This window comes from Vombatus ursinus, unplaced genomic scaffold (genome assembly GCF_900497805.2).
Source record: "Vombatus ursinus unplaced genomic scaffold, bare-nosed wombat genome assembly UNPS02014816.1, whole genome shotgun sequence".
Taxonomy (NCBI): Eukaryota; Metazoa; Chordata; class Mammalia; order Diprotodontia; family Vombatidae; genus Vombatus; species Vombatus ursinus.
The window spans coordinates 24202573-24226085 of NW_020954594.1; the positions used below are offsets into that span (position 1 = coordinate 24202573).

General features: G+C 36.0%; 1 protein-coding gene across 3 annotated transcripts in view; it reads right to left on the minus strand.

Annotated features, from left to right (window-relative positions):
• Nucleotides 1-2422: 2422 nt before the first annotated feature.
• UBXN4 (UBX domain protein 4) overlaps nucleotides 2423-23513 on the minus strand; it is a 45865-nt gene continuing 24774 nt past the window's right edge. For 2 of the 3 annotated variants that reach the window (XM_027835600.1, XM_027835598.1), the window contains exons 7-13: nucleotides 17584-17638; nucleotides 16327-16512; nucleotides 14188-14315; nucleotides 13765-13867; nucleotides 8267-8398; nucleotides 5978-6180; nucleotides 2423-3092 (exon numbers count right to left, since the gene is read on the minus strand). In XM_027835600.1, coding sequence (XP_027691401.1) covers nucleotides 2954-3092; nucleotides 5978-6180; nucleotides 8267-8398; nucleotides 13765-13867; nucleotides 14188-14315; nucleotides 16327-16512; nucleotides 17584-17638 — 946 coding nt within the window. In that variant the 3' untranslated portion in view covers nucleotides 2423-2953. The remainder of the gene's footprint in view (nucleotides 3093-5977; nucleotides 6181-8266; nucleotides 8399-13764; nucleotides 13868-14187; nucleotides 14316-16326; nucleotides 16513-17583; nucleotides 17639-23513) is intronic. The other variant, XM_027835599.1, reaches the window with a different exon arrangement.

A 23513-nucleotide genomic window follows, 5' to 3' on the forward strand; every position in this document is an offset into this window, starting at 1 on the left:
GGCAACTGTTATCTCAGTCTGAAACCCAAGAAAGAACAAGTGACTTTAAATTGATCCTTCCCAGAAATTTAGAAAAGCATTTTCTAAATGTTTGCAATTACCTGAACTTTTTTCATGTTACACCTACAGACCAAATGACAGCCTGTACAGAATAATTTGCTTCTGAAACTCCATTTAGTCTTGTTTCTGAAACACTTTTTTTAAAGGCAAAATTATTTAAAGGAAAAGTATCTTCTATTTTCATGTGTATTCTTTTGTATCAGATAGATTGATAGGACGAAGGGCCTATTTCAATGATTTCTTTTTCAAAAATTGATGATTTTATCTTTCTGAATGTTTTAAATATTCCTGACAGGAATTCTGTTGTCTTCAATAGCTAATCCTCATCAAAAAGCTCCATATACTATTACAAGAAGTTCTAACATTTTTTCTATACTGCTTGTCTGTAATCTCAGACTAAATCCACTTGCTTTTAAACCCCCATTTGTACTAGAGTAATTTTTTAGATAGGGGATGGTGGCAATGTATAGACGTGTAATTTCATTGGTTTAAGGAATTCCTGGCAAACAAACTTCTTTCACAATGCAAATCAGCAAAGTTGTTTTGCAACTTACAGTCCTGGGTTCTTGAGGTGTTTTTTTGTGGGGCTAGGGTGGGGGGAGGGAAGAAAAAGTACTGAGTCAAGTGACTTCTTCAGGATCACAAACATAGTGTCAGAGGTAAGATTAAAACCCAGAGTTTTCTAATGCTGATACAGAATTTATATCTCCGATGTCAATGCAGACTCTATAATTAAGATTTCTGAAATGCATTCAGAAATTTGAAATGATTCCTAAAGGCAAGACTATTTGAATTTGCAATGTCATCTTTTTAATGTATATTCCTTTTGCATCAAAAAGAATTTAAAGTGATAGGATACTTTTTAGAATCTCAGATTACTGATGTTACAACAAATGAAACAATCTTCCTTTCACATATAGTGGTTGCCAAGTTTAACAGATGAAGTTCTCTGCTAAGATTTGGCCAATAGTTACATGTTACACTTCATTGACTGACTACACAACATTAAGAAAAGCAGAAAGTAGGAGCACCAAGAAATTGACCACCCAGTGTAAATAATTTCATTAATACCCAATAGGAAAGACAAGATATTCAATAATTTGTTTCTAAATTATTTTACTCCTTATGGCCAGAACCCAAGGAAATAAATTACATGAAATCACGGACATAAAAACTGCTAGAAATGTTAGAACCACACATTCAGAGCTGGAAGAGCCTCAGAAGTTAAAAGTATTATTTGTCTCAACTAATTAATACACACAACCATGTAACTGGCTCTGTCTTCCATATTGTTTTATACAAGTTATCAGTATCTATTTGCTAAATTTGACTAAAGGATATATTTAAGAGATATATGCTTAAGTGTTGGTTTGAGCTACTGGGAGCCCTTCCAGATCTCAAGCAGAAATTTAACTTCTCTAAAGAGAAATTTGATTTCTCAATTGCAATTGTAGATATTTCCACATGCCTTCTACTTTCCCAGATATCTACTAGTAATAGAATTACAACAGAAACCATCTCCTTATTCTAGTGAGGAAAAGGAAAGTAAAGATGTATTCTGTGACAAATAATTTATTTAGTGGGAAGCACAAGAAAATTCCCTTTTCATTTATCACCAAAAGAGATACAGTTCCAAGAGTAGTGTTTTCTAAGAAGGTTAAAGACAGATAAAGTGTCTCAGTAATTTAAAGTGACAGATAAGTGAAAAAAAAAATGTAATTTAATCTAAAAAAGAAAAAAAAAACAATTCTAGACCAGGGGTGGGGAACCTGTGGCCTGGAGGCAACGTGTGGCCATCTAGGTCTTCAAGTGTGGCCCTTTGACTAAATCTGAACTTCACAGAACAAATTCCATTAATAAAAGGATTTTTTCTGTAAAACTTGGACTCAAAGGGCCACACCCAAGGATCTAGAAAGCCACATGTGGCCTCAAGGCCACAAGTTCCCCACCCCTGAGCTAGACAATTCTCTAAATGCTGGCACCTATCCTTATACAGCTATAAAGTTCACAGGGTATCTGGGCCCAATTATTACTCCATGGGCCATATTTGTTCTACCAAAGTAACTTTTTAAATGAATTATAGGAAGCCAAAAGGAAGAACTTAAAGAAACTGCTAATAATTAAAAAAACAAATGGTTGCATATGTGCTGAGGATAAAACTAAAAGGTCTATAATTAATGGCAGGCAAAGGGATTTGTAACAAAGAGATATTATCCATGGCCATTGATGAATCTCTTCCCCTAGACATGTTTAAGGAAAAGAAGTTTATCCACTTTATTAAGACTGGTAGATAAGAGACAGGGAAGTCATGTAAACACAAAAGCCCTGATGACTAAAAACTTTTAGACAGAAATACTAGCAATCAATTTTTTTGGAAAAGATTTTTATTTAGCATTTGAATAACAGATTAAAAACTACAAGGTTTGGCTTGCAGTTGCAGAGCAATAGAGAAAAGTTAAACATAAATTATCATCTGATTGGTTAACTAGAATAGACCGCTTCTGACACAAAGTCAAATTATTCTGTGGCTTACCAGGTGCATGGGCTCCAAGATTTTAGGAGCAAACCATCTATAAAGTGCCACCTTCTCAGCATAGTTGGGCTTGTGAGTGTATGAAATACTGAATTTGAAAGCTGATGGAGATTTTATGAATCCTTTTGATTCTTTGAGCTAGCTGGTGATTACCATATGCAAAATCTTATTTGTCAGCTATACTATCTCTTGACTTTTCTGAGTTAGGCAACTTGAACCCATACCCTCTAAGCAAGAATAAAGAGACACATTATAGAGACCTGTCAGTAAAACATACAGCAGCCCCACTTGTCCAGTAGAGTTTTAGTTGAATTAAATCATAAGAGAAACAATGATTATTGCCATGTGTAGCTTGTCAAACTACATTTGTTGGGTAGAATTTCCATTCCAAGTGTTGTTTTCATCCTCGCCATCATCTTGAGTCCTCAATCTATATATTTTTCCTTCTTTTTTGAAGTCTTCTCCACGTTTTTCTAGCACTCTTTTCCTGACCCCTTCCCTGTTATTCCAAAAGAAAAAAAAGGAAGATGCTATTTATAACAAGTACTACTTGAGTAATAATATAAAAACTAAAAAGCATCCTCTGAGATTTCAATTAGACACCAATGACAACCAACAACAGAATCTTCCATTATAGGATAGAACTATAGATTTCAGTCTTAACGTCTAGAAAGAGATTGCTTGATATGTATCAATAGGATATAGTCCCTGTAATTAGTATAGCTTTGAATTTTCTAAAGTTGTCAATCATTATGAAGAAAATCTGGCCTCTTTTAAAATGACATACTTTTTAACTGACTTCAGAGGCAAAAGCTCAAACTGTCACTGTAGTTTACTCTGGCATTTTAACTACCCCCTATGTTTCACAAAACAAGTTACATACCTGGGTGAAAGAACAATCCTAAGGAATATTAGACAGTCAGGGAATGGGCACTGATATTTGTAGTTCAAAGTCTTCAGTAACACAGAAGACAGTCAATCAGATATAGAAAGAAGCATCTAGGTTCAAGTAAGATTAGTCTAGAAAATCTTTAAAGTCCCTCTTCCTGCTCTAACATTCTACTATTGTATACCTACGGGCACAACTTGGCCAATGTTAGCAAATACCCTGGTGCACTAATAGGAAAGGTGAAGACAAATTTAAAAGAGTAAAGTATCATAATCAGGCATATCCCATGGCCAGAAAAGAGTTTCTAGAGAAATCATGAGCTTTTATACTCACAGGGCAAAGAATGTACAGAGTTGATGAGAATCAATGGAGCAGTGAAGATATTTCGCATAGAAGAGATTTCAGAAAGATATTGAAGATAATAAGAATGCTAACACTTTCTTAGAAAGGATGCTGTCTAAAGGACAAAAACTCAGAGAAAAATAAGAAGAGTTCAATCAAGTGATACAGAATGACGAAAGCAGATCCAAGAGAACAATGTATGACTACCACAATGTTAAGAAACAACAAAACTAAAAAGCAAACCTTGAAAAGTGTATCGAGTAATCTTGGTCCTGGAAAGCTGATAATGAAGCACATATACCCCTTCTCAGTATGAAGAAGTGACAGTCTAGACAGGTGAAGGACTACTGTTGTAGAATGCAGTATAAGCTGTCAGATGTGGGGTTGTGTAGGCTGGATTTCCTTAAATATTTTTGCTCCAAAGAAGGCTCCAAGTGGGTGTGGGACAGAGGGAAATGACTATGGTGTTAAATTAAAGGCAAATATAAGGAAAAAGCCAAACAACTCTAAATTTTGCTTCACAACACATAAACTGCAAAAGATGACAAAAGTCAGGGATCAATTTGGAAGGGCTGTGATTCACTGAAGACTGAGTTCATCTGTTTTGGATTTCAATATGAAATCATGCAAAAAAGTGACTGTACTTGTCCATATTCTATGACTTACCAAGCCTACTACTGGGCACATACCCCAAGTAAATCAAGGGTAGAAAGGTCTACTACAGACCAAAATATCCCTCACAGTACTCTTTCTAGTGGCAAAGAATTGAAAAACAAAGTGGGTACACATCAACTAAGGAATGGCTGAGAAAATCATGATAAAGAAATGTAATGGAATAGCATTATGCTATAAAATGATGAAGATGAGGAATTCTGAGAAACAGGGAAGATTTACACAAAACATTAGTGTAAACAGCTTTATACAATAACCACAACAATGAAAAGCTCACTACAAGGGAGTTGAACTGAGGAAATGAAAAACCAATGAAGGTCCTAGAGAAGAAATAATGAGACATCCTTCCTTCCTCCCAGCAGAGAGACAGGACACTGCTAGGAAAGAATATTGTATATGCTGTTTACTGTATTAACTGGGATGCATGGATTGGATATTTTTGCTTAATTGTTTTGTCACAATCAATCAATGAACATTCTTTGAGTACCTACTAATTTAAAAGTAAAGACAAAAAGAACAAAAGCCTCAAAGGACTTCCATCCTACTGGCAGGAATTAACATGTATACGTATAAGTACATACAAAAGATATACAAAGTGAACATAGAATGACTTCGGGAAGGACTGGGAAAGGTCATCTGTATAAAGTATACTCATGAAAGTGAACTTTGAAGGTCGAAAGGAATACTAGGAAGCAGAGGCATGAGGATGGCCTATGCAAAGACAGGAAAACAAAAGAAGGAATGTTGCCTGCAATGCACAGCAAATCAGCCAGTTTGGCAGGACCTAAGAATATATGAGGGGAGAATAATGAGCCTGGAAAGATAGGCTGGAGTTAGTATGTGAAGGGACTCAAGTTTGTAATGTGAACAAAAGGCCACTGAAGCTTGCTGAGCAGGGAGAGTGACATGGCCAGACATGTGCTTTAGAAATACTGGCAAGTGCCTTGACCTTTTACCTCTGCTGCTGTGTGGAGGATACAGTGAAAAAGAGACACACCAGAGACAGGGAGACTGATGAGGAGGCTACTGCAATAGTTCAGATGAGCTGTTACAAGGGCCTTGACTAGGGAAATGGCTATGTGAGTGGAGGGCAGGGAACACATCCAAGAGACACTGTAGAGGGAGAAGCAATGTAGGGTTTCAGCAAGGAGGTAAACATTACTCCAAAGTTGTGGACCTGGCTGAGAAAAGATGGTAATGCCCTCCAGGACAGAAAGTTCAATCTGGAGGGGGAGGGCTAAAATGGCTACTACAAAGACAAATACATCAATGACATACATATATAGATATGTATATATAAATATTTTTTAAAAAGAAAATGCAGCAAAAGTTGAAATTTTTCTTTTTCTTCCCAGAAGCAGAAATACAAAGGAATGGAAGAAAGAACTCACAGTCATATTGATGCTTTCTTATAAGATACAGCATTTCTAATGTTGTAAAATTTCCCTAAGTATCACTGCAAACAAGGAAAAATTAAATACCTGTTTTCTGAGCTGCCAGATGCTGTGGGGTTTGTGTGCTCCAAAGGTGTTGATCTTATTGAAGTCTGAGGAGGAGGAGGGCTGGTAAATAAGAAGCTGCTAATCAATCTCCATATAGCAAAGAATGGGTAAAGTACTGTTCCCAAAAACTCCCAGAGCTCTCCACCTGATGACCGTACTACAGACGTAGCTGGTCTTCCGGCCTAAGAATTAAAAAACAAAAACATGGTTAAGTATAGCATTTTAGGTATATCATAGAGAATTATAAACAAAATTACATCTGAAATAATAAATGACCCTTGTATATGTACAAGAAAATATACAGAAAATCTTTCTGGTTTAGGGAAAAGAATTAGATTTGAGATTTTCACTGGTATGGGTGATATTCTCTCTACCACAGCAGGCACCTTCTATCCCTTCTCTATAATTTATAGTTTTACAGAGTTGCTGAGGACCCTGAGAGGTGAAGTGTTTTGTCCATGGCCACTATGTGGGAAGCAGAATTTGGCATTCAAGCCTTCCAGACTCCCCAGAGCCAGTTTGTTTTTATCCACCATGTTAGACTGTGAGCACCTTGAGACCAAGGACCATGTTTATGTCTTTCTGTGTATCCTTAGTGTGCAGTACAGGGCCTAGCAACCAGTCAGTAGTTAATAAATACCATCTGACATATTACACTGCCTCTCTGGTTTACCATAAAGCAGCAAAAATTTGTCTTTTTCCCCCCTCTAAATAGCTAGGCAATAGTGGATCCTGCATTGTCTAAAGGCTGGCAGACAACAACAAAAATGCACAAAAAATAAGAAAGCACCTCCAAATGAGAAAGGCAAGACTTCATGGAGTCGTTAAGAAAAACAAATAAATTCTGTGATGCAAAAGCAGTGTAATGACTTATAAGTAGTCCTGACCAATATTAGATAGAAAGATTTCAAATATTAGATCATAAAAGCTCCTGATTATACAAGATTTAAAGAATCATCTAGGCATCTAGGTGGGACAATAGATAGTATGTTGCACTTGAAGTCAGGAAAAAACAAGTTTAAATCTTCTCTCAAACACTTACTAGCTATGTGACCTTGGGCAAGTCACTTAACCTTTTTACCTTCAGTTTCTTCAATCGTATAATAGGTACCTACACTTCAAAGACCTATCATAAGGACAAAATGAGACAGCATATGTAAAGCACTTTGCAAACCATAAAGCACTGTTCATCCTTCATTTTCGAAGAGGACCAATGACATCATGGGTTATGTCTTGACTTTCTCGTGAATTGGATTTAAGTGAGGCAGTTTTGCAAAGTCATCAGCCTCACTCTCTCTTCCAGAGTTATCCAAATCTAGTGGCAAGACAAAAGTCAAGATGACTGGCGGTGGCCTGGGATGCAGTGGATGACCTTGGCATCATGCAAGCACTATGAAAGCTAGATGTTACTATCTAGACACTTTGCCTTCTACTTCTCCGCTCTGATGACAACTCCAGTCATTTCTGTTTTGCTTCTTGCAAGCTGTTCTGATCAAAAACTGTAGTGGCAAAGAATTATGGGCCAATCTAGGGCTTAAAAAAAACCAAGCACTAGATATCACAATGGTGACCAGAAATTCCATGGTAGTACTTAAATTTCCAGTGCCATCTTACCCCAAGTCACAGAAGTGCATTTTTTTCTTCCCTCTCACATGCATTCAAGTTTCACTATCAAAACAGTTTGAAAAGAAGATGTCTGGAGTACTGAAAAGTACCACTTGGTGCAGGAAAAAGGCTCTACCTGAGGGGTCCTTCAGCTTTCTCTCAAGCACCACAGATCCAGTATCTGATCCAAGTCAGACATCACTTTCTATGAGTATTTGATGTAAGGCAAGCTGAGCCACTGACCAACAAGGCTTTTGCTTATGAATATGTGGCTCAGAAAGTAGCCTGGTCCTTTCCGAGCCTTCCCAAAAGTTCTCTAAGGAGCTTTACAGAACCTGAGCAGTTGAGAACCAATGTCTTATGGGAATATACTGCCCTTTAGTTTTTTTTTTTTTATTGTTTCCTTGAAAGCTGAATTTTTTTTTCCTGATTTTCAAGTATCCGTGTTTATTCTTACAGCTAAAATATATTTCTTGAGCCCTGGGTGAAATCTGAAATTTCTGATCATTGGGAATTCAATTATTTGCTTTACCTCTATATTACCAGAGACAGTTGAGAGTGGACTAACCCACCAACAACATAAGGCCAAAATACGTTTCTAGATTAAGAGGAATAAAATAGTAAAGGTAGATAGACAGATTAGACAGATAGATGTACACATACTGGTAAGAGCACCACTGAAGCACTTGGTGCAAGCTCAAGTTCCAATAATTTCTTTCTGTAATCTTCTTTGGTAAATTCTCTCCTTGGAAACATGGTGGCCAAAGAAAAGTTGCTGTAAGTATTACCAACCATCTGTAACATAAAAGCATTCAGAAATGTATGTTATATTATATGATAAAATTTACTTTAGGTATATGCAAAATTACTGTTTGCCTTTGTCAATTCTTCTTTTAAAATTAACCAAAATGAAGTAATTGTCCTCTTAAACACAGCCATATAACTTTTCTGCAGTCACACTGAAATTTAATGGAAAATTCACTCTTCTACAACAATCAGAAAAAGACTTCTGTGTAAGCTTAAAAAAATGATAAATCACAGCTCCAAGAACTACATAACTTAAACAAAAACAAGGACATGATAACAGTTCATGAAACCTTTTAATAGTCAGGTACTCTGTTCTTTAAGAATTTAATCTTATAACTTCCTTTAAAGTGTCCAGTCGTCATATTCAATTATTAGAGTTTTCACTATTTTTTGGCCATTTTGTGAAAATGATACCTTGATCAAGAGTTAGAGCTACAGACTTCCTGTTGAAGTGTTTTAGGTTACCCAACAGATAAATGGTCAAAACATTATCAGCAAACATTCTCAAAGGATTAAATTCAAGGTACCAACAGCTATATGAAAAATGGCACTAAATCACTAATAATAAGAGCAATACAGATTAAAACAAGTCTTAGGTTCCACCTCCCACTCATCAGATTAGCAAAGATGACAAACAGGGAAAACAATCATTGTTGGAGGGGTTGTAGGACAAGCCAGGCATAGTAGCACACTTTTGGTGGAGTTGTGAAATGGGCTAGACATTTTGGAAAGCAATTTGGAATTATACTGCATACTCAGTGACTCAGTGATAAGCTTAGAAAACCCCCTCCTCACTCAAAAGATTTAAATAAAAAGGAAAAGTACTCATGTACAAAAATATTTATAAAGAGCACTTTTTGTTGTAGCAAAAAAAAAAACTTAAGAAAGTGCCTATTGATTGGGTAATGGTTAAATAAATTATGGTATATGAATGCAAACAAATATTGATTAAGTACCTACTATGTTCACATTACTGTACTAAAGGCTATGGATATAATAAAAGGCAAAAACATGGTCCCTGCTGATTAAAAAAATCACTTTCTAATAGGGGAGACAATTTGCAAAAAATTATGTATATATACAAGATAAATACAATGTAAATGGGAGGTAATCACAGTGGGAAGGCACTAGTAGTAGGAGCTGGAGACTTCGTACAGAAGGTGGAATTTGAGCTGAGTCTTGAAGGAAGACAGAAAAGCTAGGAGGTGCAAGTGAAGAGGGAGGGCATTCCAGGCATGGAGTATCTTGTGCAGGGGACAGCAAGAAGGCCAGTGTTGCTGGATCATAGAGGGAGTAAAGTGTAAAGAACAAAAAGATAGAAAAGGTCAGATTGTGATGGGATTTAAAAGCCAACCAGGGGATTTTATCTTTGATTCTGGAGGTGATAGAGACCCACTGAAGTTTATGTGGTCAAGGGTAACATGGTCAGATCTGTGCCTCAGGAAGATCACTTTGGCAGTTTACGATGGACTGGAGTGGGAGAGACTTGAGATGATGAGATGAGAAGATCCTGCACCAAGGTGGTGGCTACGTGAATGAAGAGAAGGGATATACAAGAGATATCAGGAAGGTAGAAATGACACAACTTGACAACAAATTGAATATGAAATGCAAGTGAAGAGTTGAGGATGACACCTAGGTTGTGAGCCTGGATGACTGGGAGGATGGTAGTGCCCTCAACAGTAAAAAGGAAATTCAGAAGAGTAGAGGGTTTGAAAAAAAGATAAGTTAATTTTTTTCTAGACATGTTCAGCTTAAGATATCTAAGAGACAGTTTGTCATATGAGACCAGAGATCAGAAAAGAGAGTAGGGGGGCTGGATAAATAGTAGATCTAAGAATCATTTGCATAGGGATGATAACTGAATCCATGGAAGCTGATGAGATCATCAAGTGAGACAGTATACAGAAAGAAAAGAGCCAAGGACACTCATAGACACCCACAGTTGGTGGATGTGACCTAGAAGAAGATCCAGGCAAGGAGACAGAGAAGTAGTCAGACAAGCAAGACAACAGTGTCACAAAAATCCAGAGAGAAGAGAATATCCAAGAGATGAGGTAACCAATAGTGTCAAAGGCCACAGACAGGTCAAAAAGGATGAAGCCTGAGAAAAGACCATTAGATTTATCAATTAAGAAGGAATTTTGGAGTAGTTTCAGTTGAATGATGAGTTGGAAACCAGATCACAGAAGGTTTTTGGAAGAGTGAGAGGAAAGGAAGTGAAACACTAAATATAGACAATTTTCTAAAGGAGTTTAGCCACAAAAGGGTGAAAAGATATATGATGATAGCTAGCAGGGATGACAGATTCCAATGAGAAGTTTTGGTTTTTTTTTTTTGTTTGTTTTGTTTTGTTTTGTTTTGTTAGGCAATTGGGGGTTAAGTGACTAGCCCAGGGTCACATAGCTAGTTAAATGTTATGTGTCTGAGGCTGGATTTGAACTTAGATCCTCCTGCCTTCAGGGTCAGTGCTCTATTCACTGCGTACCACCACCTAGCTGCCTGAGAGATTTTTTTTAAAATATAGGGAAGACATGCATATGTTTATAAATAGGGAGACAGACTGATGATTTGTCAGAGAGTGGGGATGAAGAGAGGGCAAAATGTGTTGGAGAAGTTGGGACAGAATGGGATTAAGGATGTGTATGTGGTGGGGTTCGCCTTGGCGAGGAGAAGTTCTACCTCTTCATGTGAGATAGAGATGAAGGAGGAGATAGTAGAAAAAGACAACTGAATGTAGTGAGTTGAAGAAAAGGGGTGAATGGTCTCAATTTTTCAGTTAAGTATGAGGTAAGGTTCTTAACTAGGAGGGTGGGGAAAGGGAGGCTAATGGGAGACTTGAAGAGGAAAGAAAAAGCATGGCATGGCCACTGTGGTAAATGGGATAGTGAATTGACTAGAGGTATAAAAAGACTACCTTGCTGTAGTGAAGATCTAGTTAAGTTTATGTAACATAAATCTGTAGTGGACCTAGTCAGCACAGTTTCCTCATTTTCTACAGCTCATTACAGTAGCATGTGAATGTAAGCAAAGCAAAGGCAGCAGTAATCCATGGTTGGAGCTATGCAAGAGATGACTGACAACAGGATAAGGGAGCAAGAGACTTGAGTATAGAGGGCAGTGTACAGATTTAACTAGTTCACCAAGGGGTTGAAATGGTAAAAGGAGAAGAGTATGTATTCCACATATGGATGATGGCCTAAGAAAGAACTTTGGGGTAAAGGGATTAGAGATCAGGGTGAGGACAAAGAACTGGGTTAGTAGTTACCTGGCAGAGGCAAAGCATGTTAAAAGATTAAGATCAGATAAAGAAATTTCAAAGTTCATGGCAAATCAAGGGTATGACCATTTCTGTGTGTAGCTTAGCTGGAATGGAATATGTCATGGAAAATGAGTAAACAGAGGAACTGGGAAACTAAGGTATTCAAAGAAATATCAATATGTATGTTGGAAGTCCTTTAGTATAAAGGCAGGTCTTAAGGTAGAGACGACTGTGAGCCAGGAAGGTGATAAACTTATTGAGGAAGAAAGGAGTGTAACCTGGGGGATAGTAGATGATAGCTATTAGAATCTTGATAGGGTAATAAATATGAACTGAATAAATCTCAAAGAAGAAAAGGATACTGAGTGATGGTTACAGATAAAGAGTCTGGAAGTGGCCTTAGATAGCAAGTAGTATTCTAACTCATTTAATACTATTATGCTATAAGAAAAGATATAAAAGACAGTTTCAGAGAAACTTGAGAAGATGTTATGCAGGGTAAAGTGAACAGAATTGGGAGAACAATTTATATGATGACAATAACACTGTAAAGAAAGATAACTTTGAAAGACTTAATTATTCTGATTCAGAGCAATGACTAACTACAACTCCAGAGGATATGAGGGATGAAGCAAGTCACCCACTTCCTGACAGAGAGGAAATAGATTCAAGATACAGAAAGACACATACATTTTTGGATATGGCCAACATGTGGATTTGTTCTGCTTGACTAATTTGTTGTAAATGATTTTTTTTTCTTTTTATTTTAATAAGGTTGGGGAGATGTGAAGGAGAGTGGAATTAGCAAAAAAAAGAAAAAAGAAAAAAAGAGGAGCATTTTGGGAAATTTTTTAAATGTGAGGAAAAGAATAGAAAGAAGTTCAAATAAGTGGGACAGATTTGAAATTAACGTGTCAAATTTATTATATACTTTAAAAAAAATAATCTGAATAGAACACAGATTCACATTTTCATATACAATTCTGCTTTGTATATGGAAGTGTTCATTTTGGTGTTTGTTAAACCCTCAATGAAAAAATTACAGTGTTAAGCACAAGACCAGTAATTGCCTTCAAATTTACATATACCTGTCTTCAAGAAATTCAACAAGTTTTCTAAGTTCCTCTAGCTCCTTTAAACTCCTCTAGAACCATAAGATATCAGTATCAATCATCACCTTCATAATATGAGCAAAGCATACTTAAATCACTACAGAGTTCTACTCTTTGATCAAAAGCATCCAGAAAATAAGACTTCCTTGACCTCTTATGGCATCAGATATCTGTATTTCATTAAGTCTTGCAAATAGGAAGAACCTTTTTAAAAGTCTAGATTCTCATTTTATCTTCATGAATACCTGAATGCTCTGAATCCATCAATGAAGTAGTAATCTAGAAACTAAGAGGCCAGCTAGAAAAACCCTTGTTTGTTTTAATCTAAGAACTGAGTTTTTATTTTACACCTATTCAGTGCTGCAATAGCTTTCTAAAAATAAGATCTTAAGAAAGACCACCAACATGTGTATTTCCAGAAGAAAGGAGATCAAATAAAGATGAGCTAATTTCAGGCTGATGCTAGATGAGAAAACGTGACCTGCCCCCACTGCAATCTCAAAACAACCCACTAAGTAAAGAGAACAGCAGCTCAGCTCACCACAGGAAGGTGGCAAAGCTCCTGGGGATACTTAGCAGTCCAGTTTCACTTGGAAACTAGCCACATGAGAACATCCTCTGGGGAAACCACTTTGTCACTCCATAGTTTGTACTAACAGGTAGGAAGAAACATCTTCATTATATATATGCAAAACAGCACCAAATTTCCTTCACAAAATAAGAAAAAAGCTGAATGCTAATAATACTTTGCTCTCTTTTTCAACCAAATGGTACATCTAGAACCAGAAAAAGGCTCTAGATACAATTATGTAGCTCTAATCAGAAGCATGTGCTTAACCAACCATACCCATCATCAAGGTCTTTCACACTGCCCTCTGGTGGAACTTCCTGTTTTACTCCTATTTTCCAACCTTGGGATTTTTCTCTTTTTAATAAAGACCTATAGTTTTGGTTCTTTAGTAACTGAGATGCCAACTTACCTGTGCAGCAAATTGTCTTGCTTCTTCTAGAGGAGCATCAGAAGGAAACTGATTCGTAAAGGAAGATCCATCTGGAAGGCGGAACTGAATTCTTGCAATAGCACTAAGAAAAATACCAGAAAAAGTCAACATAAGAGTTCTAATTACATGTTCTCATGAGTACTAGATGTTACTCAAAACAGATGTTTAAGGTTCTTTCCAGGAAGGAATTTGTGCCAACACTTGCAAAGGGCACTACTCAGTGACAGATATCACTGCCATTTGCCAAATCAGTCTGTCATATCTGGAGCATGGTGTTGGTAATGGCCACAACACTATGCCACCAGAGCTAAAACCAGCCACATCAAAGCTAAAAGTAGCCCACATCTGTTCCGTTTCCTCAATCCCCTTTACACAAATATTTTTGAGTACATAATAAAGTACCTTCTTTCTCGTGAAGAAGCCTCTTTCTTAGCTTCCATTTCGGCCTGTTTGGCCAATAAAGCAGCAGCTTTGGCAGCTTCTACTTCTTCCTTTGTCTTTGCAAAACGTGCTGCCCTTTCTGCTCGATCCTTTAAAAGATCAAACACCAGTTACAATTCACAGCCACATGGTTACATCCACAATCATAAGTTTCAAGACAGAAGCAACATATATGTATAGAACAAAGTCCTTTCACATCAAATGTATTGACTTGAGACTTATTCATTTTGGTGTTAGCATTTTAAACTTTACCTACATACCATTTTTAAAGGAATTAGAAGGTATTTAAAATAAGCCCAAGGCAGTTTTGGTTCTTAATAAATTTTCTATTCAACTCTGCTCGAAATTATTTCAAAGCTGTCCCAGACTGATATCATCTGACTAGATGTTTTTTCCCCACAAAGACTCCTTCTGGTTTCAAGAGAACGTTACGTGACCAATGGTGAGCTTGATTCTAGAGTATCAAAGCTATTTTTCCAAATATTTCGAAAACATTAAGGTGGCAAAGTATAAGCTGAACAAGATAACATCTGAAGTCTCTGCCAACTGAAATTTGTAACAAAAGAACCTGGTTAATGTTAAAATGTTTTGTAAGAGCTACTTTATATGTACTCTTTCTATATTACCTTGCAGTGAATCAAAGCCCTTATAAATCCAAATAACTCATGTTTATGTAGCACTTTAAGGTTTATAAAGCATTCCCTCTGACAATGATGATATGAGAAAAGAAATCCATCAATCAATAAGCATTTTATTAAGTGCAATTATCTGCCAGTCACTGTGCTAGGTGCTTAAGATGCAAAAAGACTAAAGTGAAAACGTTATCTGCCTTTCAGGAGCTTAACTAGCCAAGGAGACAACATGAATTATATAAATACATAGAAAATTAATACAAGCTGATTTGGGGAGGAGAAGGCCTAACTACCAGCTAGAGAGAGATCAGGAAAGGCCATGTGAAGTTAGTGGTGCTTTAGCTAAGCCTTGAAGGAATCTAGATAATTTAAGAGACAGAAGTCAGAAGGCAGTTTATACCAGGCTTATGGAATAATTAGCAGCCAGTGCAAAGGCACATAGCTATTAAGATGGCATGCCATATATGAGGAATTAGCAAGAAGGCCAATATGGTTTACTGCAATGTGTGTGGAGGGAAGTAATGTGAAATGAGGTTAGAAAGTTAGCTTGGTACCAGGTTGTGAAAATTTCAAATGTAAAGCAGTGGAGTTTGTATTTAATCCTAGAGTTAATAGGGAGCCACAGGAGTTTGCTGAGTAAAGGAACAGCATGGTCAGATTTGTGCTTCAGGAAAATCAGTAATGCAAAAAAAATTGTGGAGGCAGAAAGGACAAGATCTACCAAACAAATAGATATATGAGATGAGTGAAGCCTGGAGAATGCTACCAACACTGTAAACCTCGGTGAGTGGACAGTTAGTGATACCCTGGATAGAAGCAGTGTAGTTCAGAAGAGGGGTGGGTTTGAAGGGAAAGATTAATGAGTTCAGTTTTAGACATGCCGAATTTGAGATATTTATGGGATGTTCAATTAGAAATGTCCACTGAGTAGTGAGTAATGCAGGACTGACTGGAGTTGAAAATATAAGTTTTATTTGTAAATAAAATAGGTATCATCAGTAGAGATACTTAAACCCCATATGAGTGGATGAAGTCACCCTGAGTACAAAGAAGAAATACCAGGATGGAGCCTTGGAGGCATGCTGTAGATGATGATGATCGAGCAAAGACCAAGAGGGAACAATCAGACAGGTAGGAGAACAAAGAGAAAGCAGTGTCACCAAAACCCAGAGAAGAGAGAATATACAGGACAGGGTGATCAACAGTGTCAAATGAGTCACAAAAATTAAGAAGGATGAAGAAATTGGTAGTTTATTATCCCCATTTTATAGATAAAGAAAATGAGACTCAGAGAGGTTAAAGAACTATTCCAGGGCCACACACTTACTAAGTGTCAGTGATGAGTCAGGTCTCTTCTGACTCCAGGTATGGTACTTTTTCCACTGTCCCATGTGGTTTCCATTTTTGCAGTCTACCAGGAGGTTAATAAATCTATACACAAACATTTCTTAAAAATAATAAAACTCACCAGAGCAATCTGCTGCTTTATCCGCTCTCTAGCTGCTTTATCTTCCGCTTTCTCCCTGCTCCTCTCCTCTAACATTCTTTTTGTCAATTCTTCTTCCTGTTTTCTTTTGTAGTCCAACATTTCCTTACCGGTTTTCCTTCTATCAATTTCCTTCTTAATCTCTTTCTGGATTGAAGAGAAAATAAGCTATAGAAGTCAAAAACAAACATTTCAAATCTCTTTCACAAATTATAGGTTATATATGGATTGTAAAAAATATTATTTCTACATTACTATGCGTTTTATGTGCAGTGATTTCTATTCAAATGCCAATTATTTACGAATTTTTGTCAACAGCTGGACTGTGATTATGATGTAGACAATGTTATTTAATAGCATGCTTGCTTATAGGTCTTCAGTTTCTAGACTGTCTAATAATCAGGGATAAGGAATGCGGGAAGATATAAAGGGGCAACAGAAAACTTGTTTAACATCAGGCCTTGAAAGTGTGACTTTTCTGATCAAATACTTGATGAAAACATGAATAAGGATAAAGAAATAATACCAGCACATTATATTTGTAGTTTATAAACTTTGCTAGTTGTAAAAACTCTGTAAAAGAGCCAGAACAGGAGAATTTTATGCACAATTTACAGGTGGGGTAAACCAAAGTGAGGTTAAATGAGTTTCCTAAGGGCAAAAAGCTGGTTGGTGACAGAGTACAGAGGAGAACCCAGGATTTTTCACTTTCAATCTAAGATTCTTTCTACTGCCACACTACCACCCTGTTAAAATGTATATAATGGAATAATTTAGTTCCAAAAAGAAAATGGTACAGTTCTGTAGAAATGCAGTAACAGGAGATAGATCTAAAAGTGACAGCATATGCAGCTCAAAAAACAAAAGGAAATGGGATGATGTGTGCTGCCACAAACTACCCACTTTTAGCTGTAGATCTTCCCTGCGCCTTTTTATTCTCAGTGGGAAAGCAAGATTTAATTTTGGAAGCAAAGGGAAAAGCCACAAAGAACCTACTCTAATTTATGCATAACAATTTTCCACATAACAAAGAAAAATGAAGATCTGCTGCAGAATATGATGGGATTTAGAGTCTGAAGGTAGTACCTGAGAAATCATCTAGTTCAACGAAACCATATCAGCAAGTTATTCTGGGTTCAGTCACAAATTAAACAGAACTCACAAAAGTATTCTTCTTAAAGAAAAGCATAATAAATGAGCTATAAAAATCGGATAGCCATCAATCTGTGAGCACTTTACCTGTTCTTCCTCTTTCCTTTTCTCTTCTCGTCTTTCTTCAAGTTTTTTTGTTAGTCTACATTTAAGAAAAGCAGGTTAACTGAGTCATGGTATGATATGAAATAAACTTAGGAGAATTTAATTCAGTTAAGAAAATGACAAAAAATAGATAAATAGAAGTGCCCCTCTTAGTTCATAAAAGAATAACCCCAGTAGCCACGGCAACAACTTCTATGTTTGGCCTCCAAAGAATGCTGTGACCCAATCCATTATTCATGTCTTCAACTGTAATTTCAACACCTCTTACTTATTTCCAGTTTCCATTAAATGACAAACCTAGTAAATGATTATTCTGAAATTTTAGTGTGACATTTTCCAACAAATTACATAAGCTTATCTCTGTGTGTGTGTGTGTGTGTATATAACATTTACACAGTAACAATACTCTTCTAGAGTCATTTCGTAGTGTCTGACACTAAGCAACCTAAGAATACCTATTAAAAGTATGGCTAAGTAAAGCTGCAGGATATAAAATAAACCCACATTAAGTCATCAACATTGCTATATGTTATCAACAAAGTCCATCAGGAAAAGTTAGAAAGAGAAATTCTATTTAAAATAACTGCAGAAAATAACATACCTGCCAAGAAAAACTCAGGAGTTCCATATAGTTATATGAAAACAATTAAAAACACTTTCCATACAAATAAAGTACAGAAATATTAATTGCTCAGTGTAGGCCAAACCAGTATAATAAAAAGGACAATTCTAACTAAATTAATTTACCTATTCAGTGCCATACTGATCAAACTACTAAAAAGTTATTTTATAGAGCTGGAAAAAATATTAACAAAATTCACCTGGAAGAACAAATGGTCAAGAATATCATGGGAATCAAACAAAAAAATTTGTGAAGGAAGACAGGCAACAGTACCCAATCTCAAACTGCATTACAAAGCATTAATCATCAAAACACTCTGGTACTGGCTAAGAAATAGAGTGCTGGTATCAGTGGAAATGATTAGGTACACAATACTCAGTAGTAAATGACCATAGTACAGTGTTTGATAAACACAAAGATCTAAACTTTTGGGAAAGATCTCACTATCTGACAAAAACTACTGGGAAAACTGTTTGGCAGAAACTAGGTATAGACCAACATCTCACACTAGAAATCAAGATAAGGTCAAAATGGGTCAAAATCGATTTAGAAATCAAGGATAATACCATAAGTAAATTAGAGAAGCATGGAATATTAGTCAGATCTATGGATAAAGGAAAAAATTTATGACCAAGCAAGAGACAGACAGCATTACAAGATATAAAATGGATAATTTTGATTATATGAAATTAAAAAGGTTTTGCACAAACAAAATCAATGCAGCCAAGATTGGAAAGCAGAAAGCTGGGGGTAAAAGCATTTATAGCAAATGTCTCTAATAAAGGCCTCATTTCTCAAATGTATAGAGAAGTGAGTCAAATTTATAAGAATACAAGTCACTCCCCAATTGGTAAATGGTCAAAGGATATGAACAAGCAGTTTTCAGAAGAAATCATCAATGCTATCCATAGTCATGATGAAAAAGTTCTCTAAATCACTATTAAAGAAATTTCAAATTACAACAACTCTGAAGCAGTACCTCACACCTATCAGATTGGTTAACATGACAGAAAAGGAAAAAGACAAATGTCAAAGGATATGTGAAAAAATTGTGACAGTAATGAACTGCTGGTGGAGTTGTCAACTTATTCAACCGTTCTGGAGAGCAATTTGGAACTGCGTCCAAAGAGCTATATAAAACTGCATACCTTTTGACCCAGCAATACCATTACTAGGTTTGTATCCCAAAGAGATAAAAAGAAAAAGAAAAAGGATCTATATGTATAAAAATATTGATAACAGTTCTTTTAGTGGTGGCAAAGAATTGGAAATTGAGGGGATGCCCATCAATTGGGGAATGGATGAACAAGTTGTAGTATATGATTGTGAATGAATACTATTGTACAGTAAGGAATATATATAAGAAATAGTGAGCGGGATGATTTCAGAAAAACCTGGGAAGACATATGAATTGATACAAAGTGAACTAAGTAGAGCCAAAAGTACACAGTAATAGCAGTAATGTACAACTTGTGAATGACTGAGCTGTTCTCAGCAATGAAATGATCCAAGACAATTCTGAAGGCCTTATGATGAAAAATGCTATATGCTTCCAGAAAAAGAAGTGATGGAATCTGAATGCAGATTGAAGGATACTTACTTTTACTTTATTTTTCTGGGGGGTTTTTTGGTCTATGTTCTCTTCTGCAACATGGCAAATGTGGAAACATGTTTTGCATGACTTCATGTTTAGTATATATATCAAAGTGCTTACCTTCTCAAGGAGCAGAGAGGGAATTTGGAACTCAAAACTTATGCTAATTTTTTTAAACTTGACAACATCAAAGCTACCTATAAAGGACATTAACTACTAACAAAACAAAACACTTGGATTCTAGGGAGTCACTTTAGCCCTCATTCATTCATAAGGCATACACACTTTTCTAATTAAAACCTCTTGAAAACTAGTGGTCAACAAAGACCACTTTGGAGAGTGCCCAAAAAGGGGGACGAGTATCAAGTTCCAAGATACGCTTCCAGGAATTCTACTAACTCTACATGTGTGGGATTGTTTTTTCCTGAATTATGATGGGGTTTTGTTATTTGTTTAAATAACTGAGTTTCTCAAGATTCATTCCATCTGCAACCTACAATATGCACATGCAAGTATAGCATTTGAATAAATTAACGAATTCTCCCAGAATATCAAATAAATGAGATCAGAAATGTAGATCGTTGAAAGCAAAAATATTGACCACAAAAACATCAAAATGGTCCTTATACCCAACAAACCACCTGATTCTTCTCAAACAAAATTATACTCTAAGCAGAGAAATGATTCTGTATCACATATTATCAAGCATCACATTCTATTCCCAGAAGCAGCCATAACTAAGTTTTCAGGTCATCTTTATTTCTATGTTTATTTCTTCTAAAATATTATTAAATACTTGGGAAATCTTATAGATACACAAGAGGCAGTTTTCTACCCCAAACAACCTCCTGGACATCTCATAGTAATTTATTTTCAAAGATAATTTCCCCAGTCAAATTCTTATACATGTAAAGACTAGCAGCCATTTCCACAACTCATACATTAAGATTAGTGAAAACCTGACTATTTTAGCGAAATATTTGAATCGGATTAAACACATTTCTGCAAAAACTTGAAGATCTTACAAGATATTAAACAAATAATCATCTACCTTATATAATAATCAAGGCTACCTTGACAGTGAAAAAATCCCTTCCAGAACAAAAATTTACTGAATTATAAGGAGTTTGAGTACAATTTTAGGGAATAATCTATTCTCTCATATACAAACCCAACCCACATACCTTTGAATTCTTCTCATAGCTTTAACAACATATGCCCCCAAACCTCAGCACACCCTCTTCTCAAAATATCCAGGAATTTTTTTTTTAATTTAAGGAAAAGAATTTCAACAATTATAGACCCACCCTGTCCTAACACTCTCTTAACTGTATTTCCATCTGACACTTTTAAGGCACATAGAGGTAGCCCCTAACTTCAGTAATTTTCTTACATTTGAAGAGACACCTAGGTTAACAAGGTTATTTAGTGGCCAAAAGAACTTTCTTTTTCCATCCAAAGCCCTGACAAAGTCTTTTCTGTTCTTCCAGCTACAGTCCTGATCCTGGTAGCATTTTACTTGAATCCTTCAAGTATCTAAAGATTAGTAACAAGCCTTTGCCAGTTTGTTTGTTTTTTTGAGGAGTGGGGAAAAGAAGGAGAGGCCTTTCTCTCCCATACATCTCTCCACTATTTCTAACAGTAAAATGCCCTGCAAGGAAGGGAGGATAGTGTATTTTCTTCAGGGATAAGACAATAGCATAGAAAACAAGATACTCTATTCTTTCACATAGTGTACCAGTGTTGAAATCCTGGTTAGAAGCAACATATGGTGGCATTAGAAAGGGAAGAAGCAGGTAGATCAATATCCTAAGATCTAAGAAAGAAAAGAAAAGATAGGAATCACAAAAAAGGAGTCAACTCCATTTCTTAGCATTCTACAATCAAAAGAAATAAGCTGTTCTAAGCCATATTCATTTATATAAGTGGGGCTATAAAGCAAAAAGGGTCAAAGTGCCTAAAGAGAGGAACTTTTTCAGCCTTCATTAGAAGTTGGTACCCAACCTAGGACAGAAACATTTCCTTAGGGTTTTATTAATAATAATAGTAGGACTAGCTGTGTGATCCTGGGCAAGTCACTTAACCCTGATTGCCTCACCAAAAAAAAAAGGCAAAAAATAAATAAATAAATAATAATAACAGTAGGATTCAATCCCTATTTTTCACAACTTACTCTAGCCCAGATTTTTACTAAAAAGCTATAAGTCTTGTTTCCCAGCCTGAAATTCTGCAATACCTACTGTTAAATGTCAACTATGCAGGAACTCTTGCCCCACTACAACATCCATCACCAGTGGCTTGGAGTTAGGTAAAAGTCTATTCTTCAGCAGGTGAATAGTTAACAATTTCCCTGCCAGGGATACAGCAAAAAAGGGATAGGAGCAGGTGTGTTCCTTATTCGGTCTACACTTTGGGCACATGATGAACTAAAGTACATTTTTCAGGCTGGCCTCAAAAACTAATTACTGTTCATAGGATTTTCTGTGGGAAATAAAAACAAAAACAAAAAAATTCCAAACCACCAATCTGCAAACAAACTTTTGGAACACAATTTGAGAAGTGGGTATTCTTAAACCAAAAGGTGTAATGATAAAAACTTGAGGTTTCATATTGAAGGGATTAAAACGGAATAATCTTTCTACTTTTACCTATAACAGATTATTGAAGTTAATATTAAGAATGTGATTCAGGATCAGGGGCCAACTTTTATTAAAAGCTGAAGAAGTCCCTCTTTTTAAGCCGTCTCTGCTTTATAACCCCACTTAAAAAATAGTTCTTTATTTCTTTTGGTTGTAGAATACTGAGAGATGGAGTTGAGATTTTTTTTTTTTGTGATGAACTTTCTCCCAGGGCTTTTCCAAGTTCTACATGGCATAAAAAAGTTACAATTAATCAAAGTATTCCTGACTATTGATGTTAATTGGATTTCAACTGAGAATAATTTAGTCTAAAGAGCATGATGGAAATTCTTCCTATGTCCACTTAAGAAGCACTATTATAGTAAGAGAAAATGGAGACTGTGTAATTGGAAAAATCAAAATGCTGGACATTTGTCTGAAAAGTAAACCAAGAAATAACATTTACTGAGCACTCACGGTATGCAGAATACCAGGCTCTGTCCATAGTTACACAATTAATAGGAATTCCTATGCATCTGGTGTTTGTTTACAATCCTAAAGAACAGAAAAATTAAGGTGAAAATATAGGCAGAAGGTATGGAAATATATGTCCAACCAACTACAACTGCACACGGTTGTTCAAATGCCTGGTATGACTAGACAGAGGTAAAATTAGTCAATAAGGCTTCATGATTATGATAAGAAAAATGGCCAAAATATCCATAATCTTTGACTCGAGAGCTCCCACTGCTAGGTTAATATAATAAAGACCCATATACATCAAAATATTCACAGTGGTAGTAGCAAAGAACTAAAAAAAAAGGCAGGGGGTAGATGTCCATTCATTAGGAATATCTAAGCAAATTATAGGATGTAAATGTAATAAAATATATTATTACAAAAAAATAAACATGAGCAATTTAAGACTTATATGAGCTGATACAGAATAAAGTAAAGAAGAAACAAGAATATACAGAATGATTCAAATAATGTATATGGAAAAGAAATAAGAAAAAAAAATCTAAATGTTGTGTAATTATAATGACCAGGCTTGGCCCTGAAGAGATGAAGGAAAATC